This window comes from Jaculus jaculus, chromosome 9 (assembly GCF_020740685.1).
Source record: "Jaculus jaculus isolate mJacJac1 chromosome 9, mJacJac1.mat.Y.cur, whole genome shotgun sequence".
NCBI classification, from domain to species: Eukaryota; Metazoa; Chordata; class Mammalia; order Rodentia; family Dipodidae; genus Jaculus; species Jaculus jaculus.
In genome coordinates, this window is record NC_059110.1 from 36,723,219 (window position 1) to 36,736,741 (window position 13,523).

The 13,523-nt window shown below is 37.4% G+C and overlaps 1 protein-coding gene across 3 annotated transcripts in view; it reads right to left on the bottom strand.

Annotated features, from left to right (window-relative positions):
• The window catches only part of Lama2 (laminin subunit alpha 2), a 640,019-nt gene that overhangs the window by 204,199 nt on the left and 422,297 nt on the right, over positions 1 to 13,523 (bottom strand). For all 3 annotated transcript variants that reach the window (XM_045157983.1, XM_045157982.1, XM_045157984.1), the window contains 6 exons: positions 7,186 to 7,422; positions 5,405 to 5,548; positions 4,562 to 4,741; positions 4,267 to 4,455; positions 4,050 to 4,183; positions 30 to 147 (listed from right to left, as the gene is read on the bottom strand). In XM_045157983.1, the coding sequence (XP_045013918.1) occupies positions 30 to 147; positions 4,050 to 4,183; positions 4,267 to 4,455; positions 4,562 to 4,741; positions 5,405 to 5,548; positions 7,186 to 7,422 (1,002 nt within the window). The remainder of the gene's footprint in view (positions 1 to 29; positions 148 to 4,049; positions 4,184 to 4,266; positions 4,456 to 4,561; positions 4,742 to 5,404; positions 5,549 to 7,185; positions 7,423 to 13,523) is intronic.

Consider the following 13,523-nt stretch of genomic DNA (forward strand, 5'->3'; position numbering starts at 1 on the left):
GTTAAGCAGGTTAGTAGCATCAAGCTCACCTCACAGGACAAGCCTGAATAGCCTGGTGGACAGTCACATCTTTCTATCAAGTGAGCTGGGGGTGTTGCTGCTGTTATGGCTCCTGGTTCAGCTATTTCCATGGCAATTTCAGAAATTCTGCAAACAGAGCACATGTGTGGTTGATCACACAGTCAGACGCAGCTTCCTAGCAAACTCTCAACCTAGACGAAGAATTCTTCTCAGGATTTTGTCAATCTCAAGTGAGTTATATGGCTTTGTTGTTCTTAATTAACAAATAAAATTACACATATTTATCAAGATGCTACATTATAGTCTACATAAAAATCATGAAAAGAGTCATTTAAATTAATGAATAAATTATTTTGAAGCTACTTAAATTCCACATCTTAAATTCACATCTTGTTACTGCAAATTTGCTTCCTCCAAGATTATGCTTACATATTAGTAAAATATCCACATAAATCCTAAGTAGTTGAGTAAATTGGATGTATGCTATCCTGTTGAGAAGATATTGTAAAGATTTTCCCCACAGTTTTAAAAATGTGAGTGGCTCCAATTAACTAGACATTTATATTCTTTCAAACAGACAAGTCAAGGTCATTCTCTGTTAGAGTATCTCCTGTAGTCAAGAGTGAAATTGCTTTTAATTTACTACTATCCCAGTTTACTTTATCTAGAGCCTCCAAATGTCTCCTCCATAACTTTGGAAAGCCACCTACAAAACAATGAGTAAGCATGATTTAATAATCTTTCAGAAGATAAAACAACTTTCAAATTAATACTTTATGATTATTAAAAAATACTTCAAGTCACTTGATACACCCTTCGTATTGGTGGAAAAGTCCTTATGATTAAAAAAAAATCCTGGGAAACTATTGATATGCTTTTCATTAATTTGAAATTATCCATTAAAATATATGCAGTCCATAAACCCAGACCATTTCATGACTGACTAACTGCAACATGAAAATGTTCTGCAAATAAACTTTCAAATGAGACATTGAATGGCTTTGCCTCAACAAAACTTGTCCCCAGTCACTTAAGGAGGTTGAATCATAAAGTTTGTAACAAGCATAGGTAAGTTTTATTGAAAAATGAAGGAATACTCTGTTCTCACTAGCCCTGAAACCTATACTCAGGAGGTGAGCCGGCCATTATGAAACCAGTGTTCAGGTAAAACTCAATTTCTGTTCTCCTGTTTTTAGATGGTATAATGGTAGTGCACTATAAATAAGCCACTCCTCTCTGATAGGAGTGGCCACTCTTCTGAACTCCGTGTGTCCAAGAGAGTTACATGGTGTTTGTCGAAATGCCCTCTCTCTCCTGGCACCTCCAATCATCTTTCCTTCTTCTTGCACATGCACAAACTCTAAGCAGCATTGTGTTTAAAAACTTGAAAACCCTAGTGAAGCTTGGATGGTAGCAATAAAAATAGTTGTGCTATAGATATAGTAATAAAGATATGGGTGTATGTCTTTATGTGGAGAGAATATTTGATTTTTGAATGTTTCTATTAAACTTTTGTCACGATTCCAGTGATGTACAAAGTCATGTGCTAATGACCTGCATAATTTATCCTGGCATTGGCCTAGCTTATAATTCTAGTAACTTTTGGGTTTAGGAAAAGTATATAATGAAAAGTAAATGGCAAAACTTCTTCTAATGGTTCCACTTAAAAAAGGATCTATGAACATGCCGTACCTTGGAAGAATTTGCAACATAATCTATATGCGTGTCAGTGACAACAAACCTGCTTTGGCTTCTATACCTAATATATATTTTATTCCAAAGTAATTAACAAAATAGGAAACAGCAAGTTTTTGATACATGATTTAAAAAATTATTTATTTATTTGAGAGACAGAGAGGCAGATGACAGAGATATAATGGATGTGCCAAGGCTTCTAGACACTGTAAATGAACTCTAGATGCACACAACACTTTGTGCGTCTGTCTTACGTGGGTACTGGGAAGTCAAACCTGAGTCCTTAGACTTTACAGGTAAACACCTTAAGCTAAGCCATCTCTCCAGTCCCTGACACATGTTATTTTTATTATTTCATAGAAAAATAAACTCTGTTACAGTGAGGAGTATGATAAGCAAGCCAGAGGAATTATGATTAGAAAGTGAATTTTGGTTCTTGATTTACACTTTTTTTTTTTTACTAAAAATCTCTTCATTAATCAAAAATGCATTATGGATTTTCTGCTTAAAATAAAATGGTTCTTTGCAATATTATGTGGCTAGCACAGTATAAATATTTGAAATATAGGATTTTTTAGATTCATTTATTTGACCATGAGAGGCTTCATAATTTTTGTTTGTTTGGTTTTCCTGGCCTGGTCTACTAATTTGTCATACAAGACATTTTACAAACATATATTGATTCCAACTTCTAGAACATAACAGAAAAACACATGTAACAGAAATTCAGACTACAGAATGAACTTAGCTGAGCTTTGTACTTTTACATTAAGAAACCAACTTACATATCTACTAGTGTTCATTTTATCTCACTGAAGAAGTGAATGGTTTCGTCTAGGCAAGAAACATATTATATGAGCATTTACTATTTATGTTTCCTGGATCCCCCAATATTTATTCTTTATTCTATATTGTTAAAAATTTTCTTTCATCAAATACCTTCCATGTAGTCTTCAAACTTAGTTACTTATAATTTAAATTAAATAAAAATCCCTTGACATTTTAAAATTTTTAAAAATTCTTTTTATTTATATATTTGATAGAAAGAAAGGGGTGGGAGAGAGAGACAGACAGAGAGACAGAGAGAGAAAGAATGGGCATGCCAGGGCCTCCAGCCACTGCAAACAAACTCTAGATGCATGAGCCATCTTGTGCATCTGGCTAACATGGCTCCTGGGAAATTGAATCTGGGTCTTTTGGTTTTGTAGGCAAGTGTCTTAACCACTAAGCCATCCCTCCAGCCTTCCCTTGACTTTTTTTTTTAATTTTTAATTTATTTATTTGAGAGCGACAGACACAGAGAGAAAGACAGATAGAGGAAGGGAGAGAGAATGGGCATGCTAGGGCTTCCAGCCTCTGCAAACGAACTCCAGACGCATGTGCCCCCTTGTGCATCTGGCTAACGTGGGACCTGGGGAACCGAGCCTCGAACAGGGGTCCTTAGGCTTCACAGGCAAGTGCTTAACCACTAAGCCATCTCTCCAGCCCTTCCCTTGACTTTTGACACTATGTCATTCCATTCTTTTTCAGTGCTCAGGAAATATTAGGTTCTTTGTGTCCTATTTATTCTTTGAAGCTTGAGGTTATTTCTGCCCCAGGGATTCACTGAAAATGCTATTATGAATGTCACCAGTTTGGTCCCAAGTTTTGGTCTCAAGAATTCTCATTTTAATTTAAGTTTTTCTTCTGCATCCTGGAATATTAGTGAGTACTCCTTTAAAATATTCCCAGTTTGACTTCCTTCATACCACATGGCTTCTTGTAGTTCTTTTTCTTTTTCTTTTCTTTCTTTGTTTTTGTGAGGTAGAGTCTTACTCTAGCCCAGGCTGACCTGGAATTCACTATGTAGTCTCAGGTGGCTTTGAACTCTCAGTGATCCTCTTACCTCTGCTACCAAGTGCTGGGATTAAAGGTGTGCACAACTACACCTGGCTTGTAGTTCGGTTTTTTTTTATTATTATTTGATAAATGCTGCACAATATAATTGGCTTTATAGTATGGGTACTGGGATGAACAAGTGAGAGGACTTATAGCTGGAAGAGCCTGGAACAACTAGGCCCTGCATCCTTCCCCTGATGTGTCAAGATCAATTTTGTGGTACTCTCATAACACATTTATTCTATGACAGGTCTGCAACATATTGAATGTGCTTTCTTAAATTTTTGGTAAACGACAGTATCTTCTATCAGATGATCCACAAGCCACCTAAGCTATCTTCTATAAGTATAGTCCCAAAGCAACCACTTCCAAGTCTTTCTTATCTGATGGCTTACTGACATCCCTTCAGAGTCTAGAATAGGACCTTAACTTGAGTATTTTCTATCATACATTACCGGCTTTGTCTCATGACATTCCCATATGTAGCCTTGATAAGAATATAATGAATATCATATAGTGTATCCAAGAAGTCTTCACGGGTCACAGTTCTACTGACTCGAGGGTCATCACCATAATATTTCCACTCTTTCTGGATGTAATGAGAAAAAAAGTCACTCAGACAACAATGAATATGAAACCACTGGCATTGCACCAAACAACTGACACTCTTACCTCTGTCATTTCAATTTCATGTCTTGTCAATTGTCCAATAAGAGGAGCAGCCATATGCCTGGTGATGATTCTAGCACGAGTAGGAGTCCCACCTCGAATGATAACTTGAGGTTTGTAAGTTGAGAAGCCTGTCTCTTCCCGAGCCTCAAAATAGATTGCATACTTGAGTGTTCCTCCATAGGCCATCAGCTGAAAAAAAATAATAAAACAGTGATGATTTGGGTAAATTTCCAAAGGGCCTGATTGCAAAATTGCATTTAAACTTGTTCACATGAAAATCTAGTGTTCTTATTACCTTCTTTCCCTCAAATTGTTCTGGGAGTTTCCAATAAAAGGGTTCTAATCGGAGATCTTGCCTCACTGGGTCCATTTCTGCCACAATCTCTGGATGCTGGAAAGCGATGCCTTTGGTGGTTGTGTGCTGGAGAGCCTCATCCACTAGTGGAAGGATGGTCTGCGCAGCACTCAGAGTCACCTGCGTGGGGTCAAAGTTCAGAAAATGGATATTGGCTCTTTTGTGAATCCCTTTGAAACTAACTTGGACCCTACATCTGTCTAAATGCACGTCTCCATTCTGACGAGGAGTCCTCACAAGAAAGAGGATTGAGGCATGACACCATGGGTAAGAATACTAGGGTAAATCCTTGGAAATAGTCTGCGTTAGTAGAAATCACAATCTCAGGCAACTGAACTATTTCAAACTAATAAATGTAGAGCTGAAAAGTCAGAATAGTTAAAGAGAAATGAAAGTCAAAATGAACATGTTCCTACCCAGAAGATACCTGGTTAGAATAAATGCTTGTTCTGATTTTCATAGCTACATTTGTAGATATCAAGTCATATTCTGATACCTCACTCCTCAGAACACATCTTCTCAAGCCAGTATACTATGCCTCCTTGACAATGTTTTCATTTTCCATCTATTTTCTTATCAACAAGAACTAATCTAATTTAATGAAGATTATTTTAAACCCCAACTGCCTTATGGTACACAGTGCCATTACCATTTCTGAGCATGCAAAGGGAGAAAGGCTACTTAAATGTTTTACCATTTCCTACTATCCCGCAGGGCTTGACTGAAAGATATCAGCAAGAGTGAAAATTATGCTGTTACATGGCTCAGCAGCTCTTGACTCACCCATGTGTGGATCAGACCTTTTGCTTCAGAGCACTGACTGGTAACTCCAAAGCAATAGCAGCTGCTGCAGCCAAGTGGGTTCTTGGCATCAAGTCCAAATTTTCCAGGCTGGCACCTGTCACAGTGGATGCCTTCCACATTCACCTGATGAAAGAAGAGAATCCCTCAGAGTTCATTACAGCGCTGCTTTGGGAGAAATCAACTAAAGAATGAGTATCAGCAACACATTTCTTTTAAATTAGGCAAAACAAGCAAAAAAGCTCAAAGTATTAGGCTCACAACTCAAATGGCATTTATAGCTAACCACACTGTTAGAATTTCATAAGTTTTTAAAAGGTGCTTTATTTATAAATGCATCTCTTTGCTATGGAATGGAATATTGTTTGAAAGCCAAGCAGCACGTGTCACACAATTCTTGCATATGCAATCAGGATTTCCAAAAGAGAATACAGTGATTCCCAGACAGTTGATGCTTTGCTAGAGTGTGAAAACCAGTCAGGAGAGCAAGTTTGTGCATTTAAATAATTGTTCTTATAACTATGTGTGGTGTTTGGAATGTAAAGTTTCTCCCACAGCCTCATGTATTTGTGATTAAGCCTCATACTTAATTCCTGGTTGATGAAACCTTGTGGAGGTGGAGGCTTACTGAAGGAGGTGTTTCACTAGGTGGGGCTTTGAGGTTTATTAGTCCAGCCCCACTGGGTGTTCATAGCTAGCTTACTCTTTGTCTTTCCTCCTTGACACTATGGAGATGTGATGCTCAGCTGTCAGCTCCTGCTATGTTTCCCCCCACCATTATGAAACTTATCTTCCAAATTGTAAGCCAAAAATAAACCCTGTCTTTATTTCTTTACATAAGCTGATTTTGGTTAAGTGTTCTGTCCCAACAACAAGGAGGTAACTGCACACACACACACACACACACACACACACACACACACACACACACAATTGTAATATAATAAACATATGTTATAAAATATAATATATTATATTATCATAAGTATAATGTGTAGTGGAGCAGTATTAGACTTGGAATGGGGGACTTTGTGATAGAAAGTGGTGCTTTCCTAAATTTTCAAGACCATTTTATCACCACTCTCCAGGTTTAGCTTCCGCCTGCCCTCTCTGGAACTCTCTCCATAAACTTTGTCTTGATAAGGTAGCTGTGTCAGAGATTGAGCCATATTTATCCTGGGATTGAGTCTTTAGAAATATATACAGGGAAAAGACTCCTCTTATCCTTTTTAATTGGCTATTTTCTACATCATTTAACACTACTAGTGAGGGCTAAAACTGGCATATACTCATGTTGTAATGTCAGTGTTGACATGTGATGCAATTTTATGAAACTTCCAGAGCAGGAAAAATATTTTTCAGTGACTATAGATTAGCATTAGAAGAAATGGGATTCTATAAGCTTTATTACTTAGCTATGATTTTCTATGATGGGGATTTAAAAAAAGTCTTTTCTGCTCTACCCCACATATCAATCTTGTTTAAATAACAGCAATACAAAAGAAAGCAGTTTTGTTTTACTGTGTGAATACATCAGCTCACCAACTAGAAACAAAGTTGAATTTGAGTTGACAACAGTTCTTGAAACTCAGAGCTTACCTGGATGCCAATAGCATCTATAGTGCAAGCTGTCTGGCAATAAACTGTTGTGCAGCTTAATTAAGCAGGAATAATGAATGGTGAAGGAAGGTGAAGCTAGAGCAGAGTCAGAGTGGAGTCAGAAGTGAGTGAGGCTTTCCTTATCACATTTCTATAGTACATACCTTACAAGTGCACTGCCCACTTTGATCACCACAAGAGCATCTTTTAGTCTCTGAATCACAGGTTGAGGCATCTGTCCCTGGCAGGAAGCAGTCACAGGGAACGCAGTGAGGGTAGTTCCAGTGACCTCGACTGCACTCTGTACATTTTGCACCAGTGAACTTTGGATGGCAGTTGCACTGGCCTGTGTGTATGTTGCACTGGGAGTCTAAGGACCCCACCGTGCTGCAGTTACACCCCTATGGAAAAGAGACAAACAGCAGTACTCACACACCGCACAGGAAAACATTTCAAAACTATTTTTCAATACCATTTTTTCAATATTTCCACCATAAATAGTAGTCACAAATCTGTTAAATGTTTTTACTGTTTGGGTCTAACCTTTGGGACATATCTCTGAACATTGGCATTAAAATTGTTTCCCACATTTAGAAAAATACATGACTATCCAGAAATCATAATGCTATATGATAAGAAAGAAAACATATGGTCTGTATTTTTCATGATGGGGAAGTTAGGTATGGATTTCCTTTAAACAGATCTTATTTTATAACTATTTTTTTTTAATTTTTATTTATTTGAGAGAGACAGATACAGAGAGAAAGACAGGTAGAGGGAGAGAGAGAATGGGCGCGCCAGGGCTTCCAGCCACTGCAAACGAACTCCAGATGCGTGCGCCCCCTTGTGCATCTGGCTAACATGGGACCTGGGGAACCGAGCCTCGAACCGGGGTCCTTAGGCTTCACAGGCAAGCGCTTAACCGCTAAGCCATCTCTCCAGCCCATAAACAGATCTTATTTTAAGCATTAAATTTAGGAACCTTATTTTACCAAATCATCCATTATTGTAACATTTAAGCTGTATGGAGACATACTAGGTGTGGATGTAACACTATGCAGCAACATGCAGTAAGCAAGCATTATAAGAAGTTCAAATGCCATGATAATATCCAAGGAAAAGAAATGAGTAAGCTAGGAAGAACTTAAAACAAGATGATGTATAAAGGTGATGTATAGTATACTGCTGCTTATGTTTAATTTTGTGACAGCCTTTATTTCGGTGCTTTGTTGGTAGCCTTCTCCCTAATTTTGATTGGTCACATGATTTTTTTTTTCCCTCAGGTAATACAAAGTTTTGGCTAGAATTTAAAAAAAAACTTTGAGAATGCTTGAATTAATTTACTAAAAAAAATGGTGAGCTGTTTATATTTGAGAACAAAACTATTTTTCAAAACTTCAGATATGATTCTATTCAATTATATTTGTCTAAATTTTATATATATTTTGATTTATCCACTTTATAATTTGGACCCCATTTTAAGTCTTTAACTAGGTGACTCTTTTCTGCCTGCCAACCTCAAAATATTTGAGTGGAAATCTCCTTGTTTTACCTTTGCTTTAGCCTCCTTGCTATAATTGTGTCTCAAATTTGTTCACTGCAAGCCCCTTGGTTATAGAGAGTAAATTCTATGGTGTGTCTACACCATCAATGCTTAATTTAATATGCCATTGCAATTTTACCATCTTTTGAGAAATTTTTTCCATCTTACTCATTTTCAGTTTCTGCTTCTAATTGTCTTTTATTATTATATTCTTTTTTATAATTTGCTCTTAATTTATAGAATCCATGGCTTTTTGAAATTTAAAATTGTGACAACTGGGGTCGTAATATGTCATAGAGACTAAAGGAAGGCTATACCAGCTATCAAACTATAGTGTCTGAACTCCCAACCCACCCAGCTAAGATAATCTAGCGACACCCTGTTTTTCTGTGGCTGGGTCAGAGAGTGCTGGAATAACCCAATAAAGCCAGAGCAGTCCAAGACATTTTCCATCCCAAGTTCTGGTTTTTCATTAGTATTATTCTTATTATTTAATTATTAAACATCATAGCACTGAGATTCAGATGGAATCCCAGAGTGCCTTCTTCCTGAACAGCTTGTCTGCATCCTGCAGCTCTAACAGAGATAGTGCCTCTAAGCAGCTCCTGCATGTCCTCAACCCTCAGAGATGGTGGGGAGGTTGTATAGACCAGAACTGGCCCACAGACTCTGGCACACAGCTCCTCAAAGGCATCGGAATATCAGTCTGGCTGAGGGTAGGAAAAGACATAATGCCTTTTGCCAGCCGAGGTACCCTCACAATCTACCTTCTTTCAGCATGCTACAGCCCCTGCCCTTGCTAGGACTTTTCTCCATTTTTCATACCTTTACCAGCTAATGATCTTTTTCTTCTTCTTTTGCATGAGACATGTGTTGTGTGTATGTGTACACATGCTTGTGGAGGCCTGAGGTTGGCACTGGGTGGCTTCTTTGATTGTTTCTTGACAGAGACAGAGTTTCTCGCTTGAACCTAGAATTCACCAATTCAGCTAGTTCGACCAGCCATGTTCACTATGAATCCCCTGTCTCTGTATCTAGAGTGTTGCTACTATAAGCAGGTCACCAGGCCCACCTCTTAATTAAATGGGTGCTGGAGATATGAACTCTAGACCTAATGCTTGTGTGGCAAATGCTTCATCCATTAAGCTATCTACCATCCAAGTCCCAACCAGGCCCAACCCTGCTTAGCTTCTGAGATCAGATGAGATCAGACACACTCAGGTGGTATGGCCTAGCTAGCCTCAGTTAGTGATTCCTTTTATTCTGTTTCTTTCTGGGTTCTGTTATGTTCTGAGTTCTTTCCCTGTTTAAATAAACTGTGTGGGTTGTCTCCCATGGAGGACTTACAGTGTACTTAATAATCATCTCTGATTATCTGAGCTTGACAAAGTTTTTGCTGCTGCGCTATTTTATTTCCAGACCCACAGCAAAGAGATGTGTGGAAGACTCATGTGCAGAACCAAATCCATATTCCATTTCATTACTCAGTTTGATGTTTATTTCCAGTATCCGTGCTTCTTTTTTGCCTTATGAGAATTCTCTCTCTAGTACATATTGCACAAAATAATTCTTTCTCTTTTTTACTATTTACCTTGTTTATTTATTTATTTAATTTGTGTGTGTATTTTTAAAATATTTTTATTGACTAGTTTTGTACTCAATGAATACAGTCAAGTTGGTATTGTTGTTAGGCTCATCCATGTCCTACCCCCTCTCCCTGGCCCCTCCTTGTTGAGGTATATGGGTCATGCATTGTAGAGTTAGCCCATAGTTATGGGTAGGAGGAATATCTCTGCTAATCATGACCCAATGTGTGGCTCTGACATTCTTTCTGCCCCCTCTTCCGCAAAATTTCCCTGAGCCATGTTGGGTTCATTTTGGGTCTGTTTTAGTGATGAGGTGTTGGGAGCCTCTGTGTCTCTGAGTATCTGATTTGGTAGGAGTTGATTGTTCTCTGTGTCAATCTCCTTCACCCTTTTAATGTCTCTTCTTGCACAAATGTTTTTTTGAAAAATCTTACCAGATTCTGAGGTTAAAATAAGCAGGGATTTTTTTTTTTGATGTCTTTATAGTTAAATATATGCATTTCCACTAATGCTTAGTGAAAAGGCTACAAAAGTTATTTTATTGTCTGTAGGAATGACCCTTTGAACTTAATTAGAATTACCTTCATAGGTATGAGAAAACACATAACATACATCTATAAAAACTGTCAATTAGGGGCTGGAGAAATGTCTTAGTGGTTAAGGCACTTGCCTGGAAAGCCTAAGGACCCAGGTTCAGTTCCCCAGTACCCATGTAAGCCAGGTGCACAGAGGGGCACATGTGTCTGGAAATTGTTTGCAGTGCCTGAAGTCCCTGTAGTGCCCATTCTCATTCTCTCTGTTACTCTTCCATCTCTCTCTGCTTGTAAATAAATAAAGATAAAATACTCTGTAGCTAATTTAATGTACAAAATATAGAGCTGATTCTTGAGGAAGAGGCAACAGTACAAATAGACTTTGGGACCAATTCAAATGTGGAAGTTTATTTGGGAGGTTCTAGTGGGGAATAAATAAGACCATTAACTGTATGTTTAGATAGCACTATAGATAACATTAACCTTAAATCATAATTAGATGTGATGTTTGTTTAGCAATAGAGGATTTATTCATTATCCCCTACTAGTGAGGAATAGCAGGCTTGGTATTCTACCTCTGTTGTAGCTCTGATGAGGTGTGTGCTCACATCTCAGTACTACCCAGGACAAAAAGAAAAAGAAGCTATAAATCTCAAATTACTGCTTATTTACGTTATACTCTACCAATTTTTTAAAATATTTTATTTGCTTATTTATTTGAAACAGAGGAAGGAGAGAGAGAGAGAGAGAGAGAGAGAATGGGTGTGCCATGGCCTCCAGCCACTGCAAACAAACTTCAGATACATACACCATTTTGTGCATCTGGCTTTACATGGGTATTGGGTAGTCAAACCTGGGTCTTTAGACTTTGTAGGCAAGTACCTTAACCACTGATCCATCCCTCTAGCCCTCAACCTAATTTTTAAATGGAATAATGAATGCTTATAAATAACCATTTGTGACGAGTACAAGAATTTTTATATTTCTTCATAATAGAAATATGTGTACCTACGGAAATTTAAGAATAGCTCAAAGTAATCAAAACTCCACATCATGTTTATTGAATGACTACTAAAAGTTATAATTCCAAAACATTCTATGCTCTGTAGAGATTAAACCACATTCTGTTCTGATAAACATTCTAAATATTAGGAACCAGTGTAATTTCATTAGGTACCATTAGAGTTTAGCCACATCATCAGAGTTTGTGGACAGAATTGATTCCTCATGAGGTTATTTTGTTTGTTTTATTCATGATACTAAATGATAGAGCAGATGTTTGGATTTGAAACTAAAAATGCAAACAGTAAAAAGTCTAAATAAAACAACATTGTTTATACTTAAAACTCTGAAGTTGTCAAAAATAATTCTTTTGTAATTTTGTAATATAGCTCTGTGGATTGTCAAACAATAATGCCATCATAAAGAGGAAAAGGAGCCTCAGGTGTCTGAACTTACTAAAACTATCATTAACACCCTCCCTCTCTCCTAGGCCAGCATTTAGATGAAACATGGCCAGAGTACACCTGTGAAGTATTCTAAATTTCTTAAAGCTCATATCCTGGGGACAAAGAAGACACACTTTGTCATCACATCTCAATATCCCTTAACTCAGTGTGGCTGATTGGACTGATTCCTCTAGCATTGTAAATGTTCTTATTTATTGTTTTTAATTTAAATATAACAAATCAGTTCTAATCTTACTTGGCCTCTTTTGTTTGTTTAGCACCAAAACATATTCTTTTTTTTTTTTTGAACAGTCTCGTTTTTATAATTAACCTATTTTTTAATAAAAATGTTATTTACATATTTATTTATTTGAAAGCACAGAGGGGAGGGAAAGAATGCACATAGGGCCTCTAGCCACTGCAAGGGAACTCCACATACATGGACCACTTTGTGCATCTGGCTTTATGTAGGTACTGGGGAAATCAAACCTGGATCCTTAGGCTTTGCAGGCAAGCACCTTAACTGCTGAGCTATCTTTCCAGTCCAAACCTCCTATCTTTTTAAGGCATTAAACTATAAAAGCAAAAACTAAAAAATAATAACCAAGAAATAATTGTTTTGGACACTGGATAACATAAAGTATAGAACTATTTTTTCTACGAAAAATAAAAGAACTAAGGTTGTATGTGAAAGCAGCTTCTAGGTTGTACCACTACAAACAGGGGAACTAAATAAAAGTCCCCCAAAAAACGATAATAAAAAACTTACCTCTCTGCTTATTAAAACCATTTTCATTTGCAAAGAGAGAATAGACCCAAGGCCTCTGGGAACTCCAAATGAACTCCAAATGCATGCATTAATCTGTGTATCCAGTTTTGCATGAGTACTGAAGAACCAAATCCGGGTTGTTAGGCTTTGCAAGTACCTTAACTGCTGAGCCATCTCTGCAGCCCAAAATTCATCTCCTTAAATAGGCAGGTTTTGTTTAATTTGAATCGTAAGAAGCTTATACAATTACTGACTTTATCACCTTACTGAGCTCACCCCTCTTCCTTGTGAGTCCTATAGTAGTAAGTGGTGTAAATCGCCTGCTGGGTTCCAAAAGCATTGTGTGCAGCATCCAGAAGCCTCTTCCATACTGCCAATCAGTAAGTTCTTATCAATGCAGTCTACCCATTGTATCATTGAGGCCCACTGTATGAGGTTAGGCCTTTGCATATGTCATTGATATTTCTTTAACAGTCTCATAGGTTCTTGTTTTTCCTGTTGGTGCTAGATAGGTTTCTCTAAACAAATTCCAGATCAAGCCATTTTCTATAATCTATAAATGGAAGGAATTGTTTTTCAAAGGCAGAACATTGTTAATATAACTCATGAGACTCCTTTTAACT